At 44.7% G+C, this 10,920-nt stretch overlaps 1 protein-coding gene across 2 annotated transcripts; it reads left to right on the forward strand.

Moving 5' to 3' along the window:
• The first annotated feature begins 1,014 nt into the window (after nucleotides 1-1,014).
• Nucleotides 1,015-8,055, forward strand: MSC (musculin). 2 transcript variants are annotated; one of them, XM_083518343.1, is made up of 3 exons: nucleotides 1,015-1,936; nucleotides 5,116-5,207; nucleotides 8,006-8,055. In XM_083518343.1, the coding sequence occupies exons 1-2, from the start codon at nucleotides 1,400-1,402 to the stop codon at nucleotides 5,200-5,202; spliced, it is 624 nt and encodes a 207-aa protein (XP_083374469.1). In that variant the 5' UTR covers nucleotides 1,015-1,399; the 3' UTR covers nucleotides 5,203-5,207; nucleotides 8,006-8,055. The 2 variants fall into 2 exon arrangements, with proteins under 2 accessions (XP_083374469.1, XP_083374470.1); XM_083518344.1 differs by lacking the exon at nucleotides 8,006-8,055 and adding an exon at nucleotides 5,920-6,165.
• Nucleotides 8,056-10,920: the final 2,865 nt, after the last annotated feature.

Consider the following 10,920-nt stretch of genomic DNA (forward strand, 5'->3'; position numbering starts at 1 on the left):
CATCTGACACAAATAAAAGGAGGGCTACTGCCAACGAAACTGCTCAGGCTTGGATGGCGTTATTTCATTTTCCAGCTCTAGTATAAGTCATTTAACCTCTTTAGCCTTGCAGCGCCTAGCTTCTGCCCTACCTATAAACAAAAACGTAGGCGGTTGCTAACAAATAAGATAATCAAAATCTGCAGCAGGTACAAAATCGATCATACAATAATCCGTTTGCCTCAGTGTGCATTAGGTAGCAATTGTGAATGATCGGATCTTTTTTCTTTTAAAAAAATCGGCCTTTGAACTCTTAAGAGCTCAGTTCACAATATCCATGAAATTTGGAAAAATATTTTTCCCCTCCTTAACCAGATCCTACTTATTTTTTTACTATATTATGAAACTTCGCCATTCAGCATAGGCTCGTTTGGGGCCACAATCTCGATTCTGAATACATTTCTCCTAAGTCCCTTTTCACCTTGAGTGGCTGCGCAATTCTATCCATGTCTACTAAGGAGTCCCCTTGTTTTCACTTACTCTCAGGTACGTGGGGTTAGGGCTGCAGCCCGACTAGGATGCCAGTTAAAGGGAGTGAGACCATCAGCCTTAATCGAAGTAATTTGGCCTTCGAAAGCAATGCGCTCCAAGGCTTCCCGCAGGCATCAGGTTGGCGACCTCCGTGGGAAGCCATATGCTGGCCTGGAAAAGGATTTGGCCTGATTCAGGCAGGGTTCCTCTTCTTATGGGCCCGTTTCATGCCAACTTCAGCTCCCCTTTGCCTAGCGAGCAGCGCCACCCAACGCCACTCATCTCTCCTAGCGGCGCCCAGGGACCGAGTCAGTGGAAGCTGCCCCCAGGGCGCGCAAAACTAAAATGAAAACCCTCCCACAATCTGCAGGACTTTCCTTTGGCAGGATGCTGACTGTCCCTCGAGAGTCCCTTATTAGCTGATTTTTACTGGCTGGAAATCTCCCCCTCCCACCCCGACGGCAAGGGGAGGAGGAGGAGCAGCAGCACCCCCTACTCAGGCGGCCAAAGCCTCCGCGACCCAGGCGGGCGCCCTTGAATGGAGCGCGCGCCGCCCTTAGAGCGCAGCGTCGCCCAGGCAGGCAGAACCTCCCAGGTCTAGAGGGGCGGGGGGTGACTCGGGCAGGAGTCTCCCCCGCGCGCCGCCACTCGGGCTACGTGAGCGCGAGGTCTCCCCCCGGTTGCCCCACGCAGATGGTACGCCCCGCTGTGGCGCGTATATATCTATCTATCCATATAGCCCTGTCAGGAGACGGTCCCCGCCAAGCCGTCGAGCAGCTTCTCTCGGGTGGTGGGAAGCGGAGTCTTCGTCGGCGGGGTCCCGTTCGCCACTCTGCCTTTCTCCTCCTCCTCCTCCTTCCCGCCCCACTTCGGCGTGTGGGGCTGGGTCATGTCTACGGGCTCCCTGAGTGACGCCGAGGAGCTGCCGGAGATGGACCTGAGAGGGCTGCAGCTCGACTACCCGGGGCCACCCCGCTCCAAGCGGCGTCCCCGAGGCGAGCCCTGCCCTTCGGCGGGAAACTCCTCCGCCGCGGAAGAGGAGGAGGAGGAAGAAGACGACGACGAGGAGGAAGACGCGGAGACGAGCTGTGGCGGCAAGAAGAAGCGAGCCAAGGGAGCGCCCGCGGCGGGAGAAAGCAACGGCGGCGGCGGCGGGAAGCGTCCTCCGGCGTCGGGCCGCGGCGGCCCGGTAGCGGCCGAGTGCAAGCAGACGCAGCGCAACGCGGCCAACGCGCGCGAGCGAGCCCGCATGCGCGTGCTGAGCAAGGCGTTCTCGCGCCTCAAGACCAGCCTGCCCTGGGTGCCCCCGGACACGAAGCTCTCCAAGCTGGACACGCTGCGCCTCGCCTCCAGCTACATCGCCCACCTCCGGCAGCTGCTGCAAGAAGACCGCTATGAGAAGGGCTACGTGCACCCCGTCAACCTGGTAAGAGCTACTCGCGGAAAGCCGCCCGCGGAGCAAAGCTGCTGTGTTGTTGTTGTTGTTGTTGTTTAGTCGTTCAGTCATGCCCGACTCTTCGTGACCCCATGGACCAGAGCACGCCAGGCACTCCTGTCTTCCACTGCCTCCCGCAGTTTGCTCAAACTCATGTTTGTAGCTTCGAGAACACTGTCCATCTCGTCCTCTGTCGTCCCCTTCTCCTTGGGCCCTCCATCTTTCCCAACATCAGGGTCTTTTCCAGGGAGTCTTCTCTTCTCATGAGGTGGCCAAAGTTTTGGAGCCTCAACTTAACGATCTGTCCTTCCAGTGAGCACTCAGGGCTGATTTCCTTCAGAATGGATAGGTTTGATCTTCTTGCAGTCCATGGGACTCTCAAGAGTCTCCTCCAGCACCATAATTCAAAAGCATCTATTCTTCGGCAATTGGCCTTCTTTATGGTCCAGCTCTCACTTCCATACATCACTACTGGGCACGTTAAACCAAGGGTGCTTCTGAACACATGTAGAGCGCACCTTTTCTGTCGCCGCGGAATCATGCCAGGGCTTGCATATCTATGGTTCAGTGTCAAGAGTTTGCAGACCAGGAAGTGGTGTGTAGGTGGGCACCTCAGGCTCCTTGAATTCTAAACACCGTACAGGGATCATGAACAAAAAGTCCCAGGAATTTAAGCTATATGGGCAACCTATATGAACCTGAACCTGGCACCTGCCACTTTAGGAATTCTTGTTTGGCTTTTTCCTAGGCACAGGTGATTAGTTAATATGATCCATATCTGCCTATTAAGATCTAATTTGTTTTTAAAAATCAGCCTCTTGTTTTGTCAGAGGAAGCAGTTAAAAATATCTGGTAATTTACTCCTGTAGACATTAGTGGCTAAGCAGCAACCCCCAGTTGTTTTCTAAGGCAACAAATGGAACTTTTGAGAATCATTCATTCTCTCAGTATACACAAATTACTGAAAACTAGAAAGAATGTAATAGTTGTAATAATACACATCTGTGCTGCAGACATGGGAACTGTAGTACCCTTAGAGCTGGAAGTACCCTTAGAGCTGGAAGAGCTTTATCACCTGCTAACCATGTTGATAATGCACAGCAAAAGGCGACTCATGAGTTTTTGTGTAAGCTTGAGTGGATGAAAAAAATCTCCGTGATTTTATTTAAATCTGAGGTGAGAAAATTGTGGTTCCCTGCTCTCCTCATCTCTGACAGTTGGTTGCACTGGCTGGAGCTGATGCAGCTGGAATCCACCACTGGCTGGAGGATCAGAAGTCCCCCATCCTTGATTATATCGTATTCCGAGGGAGGCTTGTCCTTTTCCATGTTGTCAGTAGGAGCTCTGTCTATGGATTCCCACCTGTCTGTGGAGAGTTCTCTTCCTGGGTTTTAAGCAGTTGTGGGTCTACTAGCACAGCAGTGGAGTGTCTCTTTTGTGCTTGTCTCTGAAGCACAGTATTTTAAAGCTCTGAAATGCTAACCTGTTCAATGTGCACCTAGAAAAACACAATTGCTTCATTGGATGAGATGATGAATCTTCGTCTTGTTTAGCTTTCTCTTTCCAGCAGTGGCCAAGATTGGTCAGAAGTGGAGCATGGAAGTGATGGCTGTCCTTTAATGTGTCCCAGAATAGATACACCTGTTGCTAGCTTAATTTATAATCTCTGTATTCTTTTGGTAATGGATTCGCTAAGTTATGTATTAGGTGAGGAATTACTTTTGCCTGTCCTGACCCCGCAATTGATTTTTGTTGGATGGTCCTAATTTGAGAGAGGGGTTTCTTGCTCTTTTTCTCCATGCAGTTCCTAACTTTTAAAACCTCTAACATGGTCACTGGTTTCTAAAGGACACAACCTAAATCTCCCTGGGTTTTCTTTCATAGGGAAGATGCTCCAACCCCAAGTATGCGTGGTGAACATCTAAGTATACATGGTTAGGATTGATTCCTCAGGTCCAAGAATACTGAAACAAAATACTTGATTTTATGATGTGGATCTGTTTCTGGCAGAATATTATTCATATGCAGATTTTACTCATGAAAGCTCTTATGATTTCTTAATCTGTCTGACACACTTAAAATATACATCTGTGTAAAAAACTGCATCAAAGCTTAAGTTGCATTTAGTACATTCATAACTTGCCCCTCTTCTAAGGAATTCTGCCAAGTTCTAGCTTCACTGTGAGCATGTGAACTAGATCAGGCCAGAAACATCTTGTTCTTCAAGGCCATACAATGAGCTTAGTAGCCACATGGGGATTTGAATTTGAGCTTCATATATCTAGACCCATTCACTTGAACCTCTTCTCTGTTTGAAAGACGGTTGTAGTCATTTTCAACAAAGCTAATGTGTGAACAAGCTGCAATAGTCTTATACACCTCCATAAATGAATGCTTTTAAAATCAATGAAAAAAATCCTACTGAACTTCAATGTAATATTATATTGAATATATATTTTGCCAATGTGTGTCAGTTCTACAGAAAGTAAGGACAGGAGAGAGTGTTTAAATTAACAACTAGGTTCTTTCTGTTCTGTGAATGGGGGTAAACTTGAAATTGGTAGCAGGCTTCAGCCCCCCCCCCCCGTTGCTGTCATGAGTAGTCTACTTACACTGACAGTGTAAGTACCAGATTTCAAGGCTCTGCTTTTACAAAAAGAGAAATTGTTAAGTCAAAATACCAATAACACGTGGCAGAAGTTTGCCTAATCACCTTGAGACATCAGATAAGTTTGTAAAGAGAATTTTGCATTTTGCTTGGCCAACAGACCAAAACAAACTGAGGCAAAGCATCTTGCATTCTGCTGGACCAACATATTCTTCTGGGTTGCCTTGCCTTGCGTTATTTTGGAATAAAGCAGAGGAGAGTTATGCATACAAAACCAGATTGAGGTTCATTAGTGTTTGCCAAGGGGTATAGGCTGCAGTTAACAGCGTAAGGTGAGAAAAGTTTTAAGCCTTCAGCACTTTTTCTCCCAGCAGAATCAGACACCTTAAAGAGAAAGTTAATGCAATTCAAGGGGTGCTGTGTGACTTTTAAACACCCTTTCAAGAAAATGCTTTTGAGTTTTTTTCTTGAAATGGGGACTGGAACAGAAATAGCAGTAGGATTTTTGTTGTTTGCATATTTTCGCCTTTTTGTCTAACATTGAATACTGCTTTAATTTCAGACCTGGCCATTTGTGGTTTCAGGAAGACCAGAAAGTGATACCAAAGAGGTTTCAACAACCAACAGATTATGTGGAACTACAGCTTAGTTAAAGTAAGCAATACTATTGCTGGATATGCTTCCAAACCACCCTGACTTGTATGGACCAAAACAAACTGATGCAAAGAAATCAAGTCTGCTCTCCTTGTTCATTTCGAAGGGAAAATGCACTTAAAAATATAATGAAGAAGGAAAGTGGGAATTTGCTGAATTTTCTGCTTCAGCTAAACTGGCGGGTTTGGAAAAAGCATTTTTCTGCATCGTTACCTGAAGAAACTGTTCCAAAGCCTTTTTGACTAACTGAAGATATACAGGAGGACAACTCCACTAGCATTAACAGCATGGACCAAAAATATAGATTGTACAAGCTAATCCCAAACAGTGTTATTTGTATGCCAAAGGAAAGTGGTATTCTAGACTAGTGTGCAAAACTCAAAATTTATAATATATTTGATCTTATGTTCTTGGCAGCTATGCAATAGTAAGACTACTTCTATCATTTTAGCCATGTTAAGAAACAAACAAACAAACAAAAACCCTAAGATGAAAAGGTAGCAAGAATCCAGCTGCTCCTTTACAGCCTGCTCCACAAATGCAGTTAATCAAGTGAATTTAAGCCAAACCATATCCATTCTCAATGAAGTTGTTGGGGCTAAATTTTCTTCTATGCAAGTGTGAGGTCTTAAGTAGATCATGGATCAAAGTTGTTGGTAAATTCTTGTTGGATGAGGGCTAGTGATCATATTTTTGTGCAGATTAATTTCAGTGGGATGCATTCAGCAAAGATGCGTGAAGTTCCCTTAACCTGAAACAGGAAGCCTGTTCACTTCAGACTGGGGAAGAAGTGCTATCAAGAAGGTGGTACTTTTATAATGGTTTAGGAGATTTGGAAGGGACGCAGGTGGCGTTGTGGTCTAAACCACAGAGCCTAGGGCTTGCCGATCAGAAGGTCGACGGTTCAAATCCCTGCGACGGGGTGACCTCCTGTTGTTCGGTCCCTGCTCCTGCCAACCTAGCAGTTCAAAAGCACGTCAAAGTGCAAGTAGATAAATCGGTACTGCTCCGGCGGGAAGGTAAACGGCGTTTCCGTGCACTGCTCTGGTTCGCCAGAAGCGGCTTAGTCATGCTGGCCACATGACCTGGAAGCTGTCTGTGGACAAATGCCGGCTCCCTCAGCCTATAGAGCGAGATGAGCGCGCAACCCCAGAGTTGTCCGTGACTGGACCTAATGGTCAGGGGGTACCTTTACCTAGGAGATTTAGAACTTCCAAACCTGCTGTGTTTCCCCCACTTCTCTCAAGCCTTCAGGTATCAATCTTTCTGGAGTTCCTTTTGCGAATGATGTAGTAACCAGTATTTCAAATGTAAATAACTCTATTTTTATACATGATATTAAAAGCTTTGTTGCAAAGATACTATGAATTCTTAGTCATGGTTTGAGGGGGGGAACCCCAGTTGCTGAAAAATCTAGAAATATTCATAGAATTGGACTTAATGGCTGCAATCTGCAGTGGAGCAAACTGAATAACAGAGTGTGTTGGAGCATTTATTGACCTTGCCTGGAATGGGAAGTTGTGTGCGCGCGCATGTACATGAAAAGAAGAGGGGTGTCACTTCATCGTGACAAGATAGTTGGCAGTATTGTTGAAAATTCAGGTAAGTAATTTTTCTTGGAGATGGAGAAACGTTGAAGTGAAAATAATTGATCTTTGCCACTGTGGACATCAGTGATGTCCTCTTTTGCAGTTACTTATTTGCATTGGGAAAGATTCCTGAGCTTCCCCAGTTGGAAGCAAATTACCGTATTTTTCGCCCCATCGCCCTATAAGACGCACCTAGGTTTTTTTGGGGGGGGAATAAAGAAAACAAAATTATTTCTCCCCCCCCCCCAGGCACGGGGCTGGCGCAGGGGAAGCCCTAGCTTCCCCCGACCCCAGCCCCCAGAACAGGCTGCTGCCTGCAAGCCTCGCGAGCCCGGCGGGACCTCCCACCCAGCACGCAAGGCTTGCGGACACCTTCCTGAAGCATGGGGCGTCCTCTGGAGGGCACCCCGTGCTTTGGGATGCAGGCTGCCGCCCCAAGCCTCGCGCGCCCAGTGGGACCTCCCGCCGGGCGCGGGAGGCTTGCGGATAGCTTCCTGAAGCCTGGAGAGCGAGAGGGGTCGGTGCGCACCGATGCCTCTCGCTCTCCAGGCTTCAGCAAAAGCCTGCATTCGCCCCATAGGGACGCACAAACATTTCCCCTTCATTTTTGAAGGGGAAAAAGTGCATCCTATAGGGCAAAAAATACGGTATTCCTCTTCCAGATCACAGATCCTGAAATGCTTTGTTTTCAAAGCATTTCTTGTGGCTTGCCTCACAGCAATAATTGGAACTGGTGATTACTGTGACATTTTGAAGATGCTTTATCCCTATAGCTCAGTTGCTGGACAGCAAAAATGACTGCCTCCCCCAATAACATTGGTGAAAAAACTTTTTTGTGCACAGATTTCTCTGGTTCAAATCATTGAACTTCATTTCACCACCAGATAGCATTCTTTATGGACAATTGTTTTTACAACACGTTGATCTGGTATTCACTAAACAAGAGAAGGCTGAAATTAATTAATTGTATTGTAGAAATTACAATCCATTGCATAGATTTACCTTCGAGTTTAGGTTATGTGATAAAAGAACGTGAAATGGTGACTTCTGCTGTACTTGGAGAATTTCTGTTGAAGAAAGGTGAGCAATACAACATTTCCTTATTCACATAACTCTTGTCTACTTTTCTCTTCTGCAGAGAAAAATCAAATAGCTAAATCAAATGCTTTCATTTAACATAATAAACATTGGGCTCACTTTTATTTGCAGCCACGGTGAACGAGAGAGAGAGAGAGAGAGAGAGAGAGAGGAGGAGGAGGAGGAGGAGGAGGAGAAGGTTGTTCAACCATTTCTATTAGGTGCTCTGTGAAAAGCTTATTTCTTGGCCTGGGCTATTCTCTGGAACTGAGCCCAGCTGCAATTGGGTAACAACTCTTAGAAATTGGAGAAACAAGAGAAAGAATAAAACAGTTTAAATAACATACTGGAATGAGTGTGAAGCAGTTAAATAGGGATGTGAGATGGGGGGACATTATGGTTTGGTTCTTAACTAGGCTTCCACGAATGGAAAGTCTCCTCCTGTTCATGAATGCAACTGAGATCATCAGCTGGCAGAAGCAGCACGACAGTTCCCCCCCATTTTCCTTGAGCTGTCTTTCAGGCTGCTCCAGAGGGAAGGGTTGTTGTTTTTTTGCTAGCGTTCTTTCTCCCTTCCAGTAGCAGGAATTTCCCAGGAGTTGAACTCTGCTCAGAGACTACTTTGGCCACTAGGACCAAACTGAGGGTCCTAGCCATTTTTTTTTTTTTCATGAAATAGCATGGTTCTATATTTATCATTTTTGCAAAAGCAACAACAACAACTACTATACTACAAACATTAAGAGCAATGAAAAACAAAAACAACAATAAAATTGCATTCATAAAAAGTATAATACACATGACAAATCAAAATATTGTATGAATACAGTATTTGGGAATGCCTGTGTGAACAGATGAGTTTTAAGCAGGTGCCTAAATAACAGGACTGCAGGTGCTTGCCTGATGCTCATTAGATGTGCATCCCAAAGGGAGATATCGCCACATAAAGGCCCTGGTCTTACAAAGATGAACCTTGGAATGTTCATCTATATGGATGTTGCTTGTTCTTGTTCAAATGGTTCTTGGGAGGAAAATGGTTTTTTGTAGAATTTTCTGCTTTCTATCATTTGCTATACTGGCTGAGGTTGACCAGAAGACTTTTCGAAGACACCAGGTTGGGAAAGGCTGCTGTATGAAATCCTGCCTTGAAAAACACACACACACACACACACACACCTGCAACTTGCTGCAGGGCAGATGGCTATGTTAAGATAATGGATCTGTGATTAACTGGAATGCATGTGCCCATTCATTACCACAACACACCTGTTATTTCTCCTAGTGGGTGATTTGGGAATAACATGCCCTGTGCATGACTGAAGGAAACAGCTTCAGGTAAAATGCATAAAAGTCTTACATCACCTTATATGTCACTGTAAAACAGCCCAGTTCTTAGCTACTGCAATAAAATAAATCAGCAGTAGATGATCTTGCACATGGCCCTGTTTCAAACATGGTTGAGTTTCTCCTAGACAGTGTAGTCCTATGCATATGTTGCACAAATATAAGTTCCAGTGTGTCTGTGGTGCTTTATTGCACTTAAGTTTGGAATTTGAAAATCTTAATCTCAGGGTCATGGGTTCGAGACAAACATTGGCCAAAAATATTCCTGCGTTGCAGGGGGTTGGACTAGATGACCCTCGTGGTCCCTTCCAACTCTACAGTTGTATGATTCTATACTCTAAACTAGTGATGGATGGATTTGTAACTTGTTCACCAGCTTACAAGTCAAACGGTATAAACTCAGACAAAAGTTCTCTTGTTGGAAGAAGCTCAAACGATCTTCAAATGTTTGCACATGCACGTTGCCAAAGCGCATTTTGGGAACGTTGTGTGTTACATGTTCTTTTCCACCTTCATCCACGTTCTTCCACCAACTGCAGACTGGTGCAGAGTAGAAGAAGATCAAGTTGTGTTCGTGACAAAAATGCCCGTAACTAAAGAGTTGTAGTAAAATTGTTCTGCACGTGCATGGCAAATGGGACTTTTCATTTCCTTCAGAATGTGTAAAAGGTTGCGGAAACAAAGCAACTGAGCATGTACAAAATGGTGGAGTTGGGCTACTTAGCCATGTCAGTCATACAGGATAACAAATAAACTTGTAAGCAACCAGTTTCAATTATGAAACAATTATAAGTTGTTGGATTGAAATCAGAGTTTTTAATACATTTGTGAATTACGGACGCACTAACATTCATTTACGGACCAACTAATTTTGAGATAGAGTGGTGTCATTGCCCTGAAATAATTTATATCTTCAAAAACATTGCACTTTAGTGCATTTGCTCTATCTATTTTTTTCTTAATGGATTAGAATGTTAGAAATCTTAGTCTTCTTTTAATGATCTTATCCTCTAATTATAGTGAGAAAGGACCGAACTTGTGTTATAAATGAGCATGTTCATAATACATTTAAAGTTTACTGGTTCCTACAACTCACGTCTGGTGTGCCTTCTGTTCTGAATATTTTTTTGCTGGTCACCTATGAATAAAGTAAATAAACCTAAAACCAAGGGCATCTTCTGCTATGGCACACAATTAAAATCTCCACCATTGATGGAATCTGTTGTATTCTTGGTGCCACCTTGTGGCTGAAGAAAATTGCTGTGGATGCTACTGAGATATTTATTGACTGCACTTCAGTAATCACAAGCAACAAATCAGTTGATTTATTTATTTACAACTCACATTTCCATAAAGTTATTATCGAGGTAGCATAAAACATCTAAGAATAAAATTGGCAAAAGTCTTCCATAACCTCTGCTGTGCTGCTGAACCCCTAGTGGTAGGGAGATTCACAGGGCAATGTCTACAACACTAAAGGCTCTGTCCAGTGCTTTTTTATATATATAGAAAAAGGTGCCAGCACTCACCATGAGGTTGTTATACTAAGTGCCAGACTTTCCTGGTTAGGAAGGCCCAAACAGAGATTTCATTTCCTTAGAATCTTGCGAAAGAACAATGTTGGACAGCAACTGATGATTTCCTTCTACAGTGGTGCCTCGCAAGATGAAAAGAATCCATTCTGTGATTCTCTTCGTCTAGCG

The sequence above is a fragment of the Podarcis liolepis genome (genome assembly GCF_965112155.1).
Source record: "Podarcis liolepis genome assembly, chromosome: 8".
Classification (NCBI taxonomy): Eukaryota; Metazoa; Chordata; class Lepidosauria; order Squamata; family Lacertidae; genus Podarcis; species Podarcis liolepis.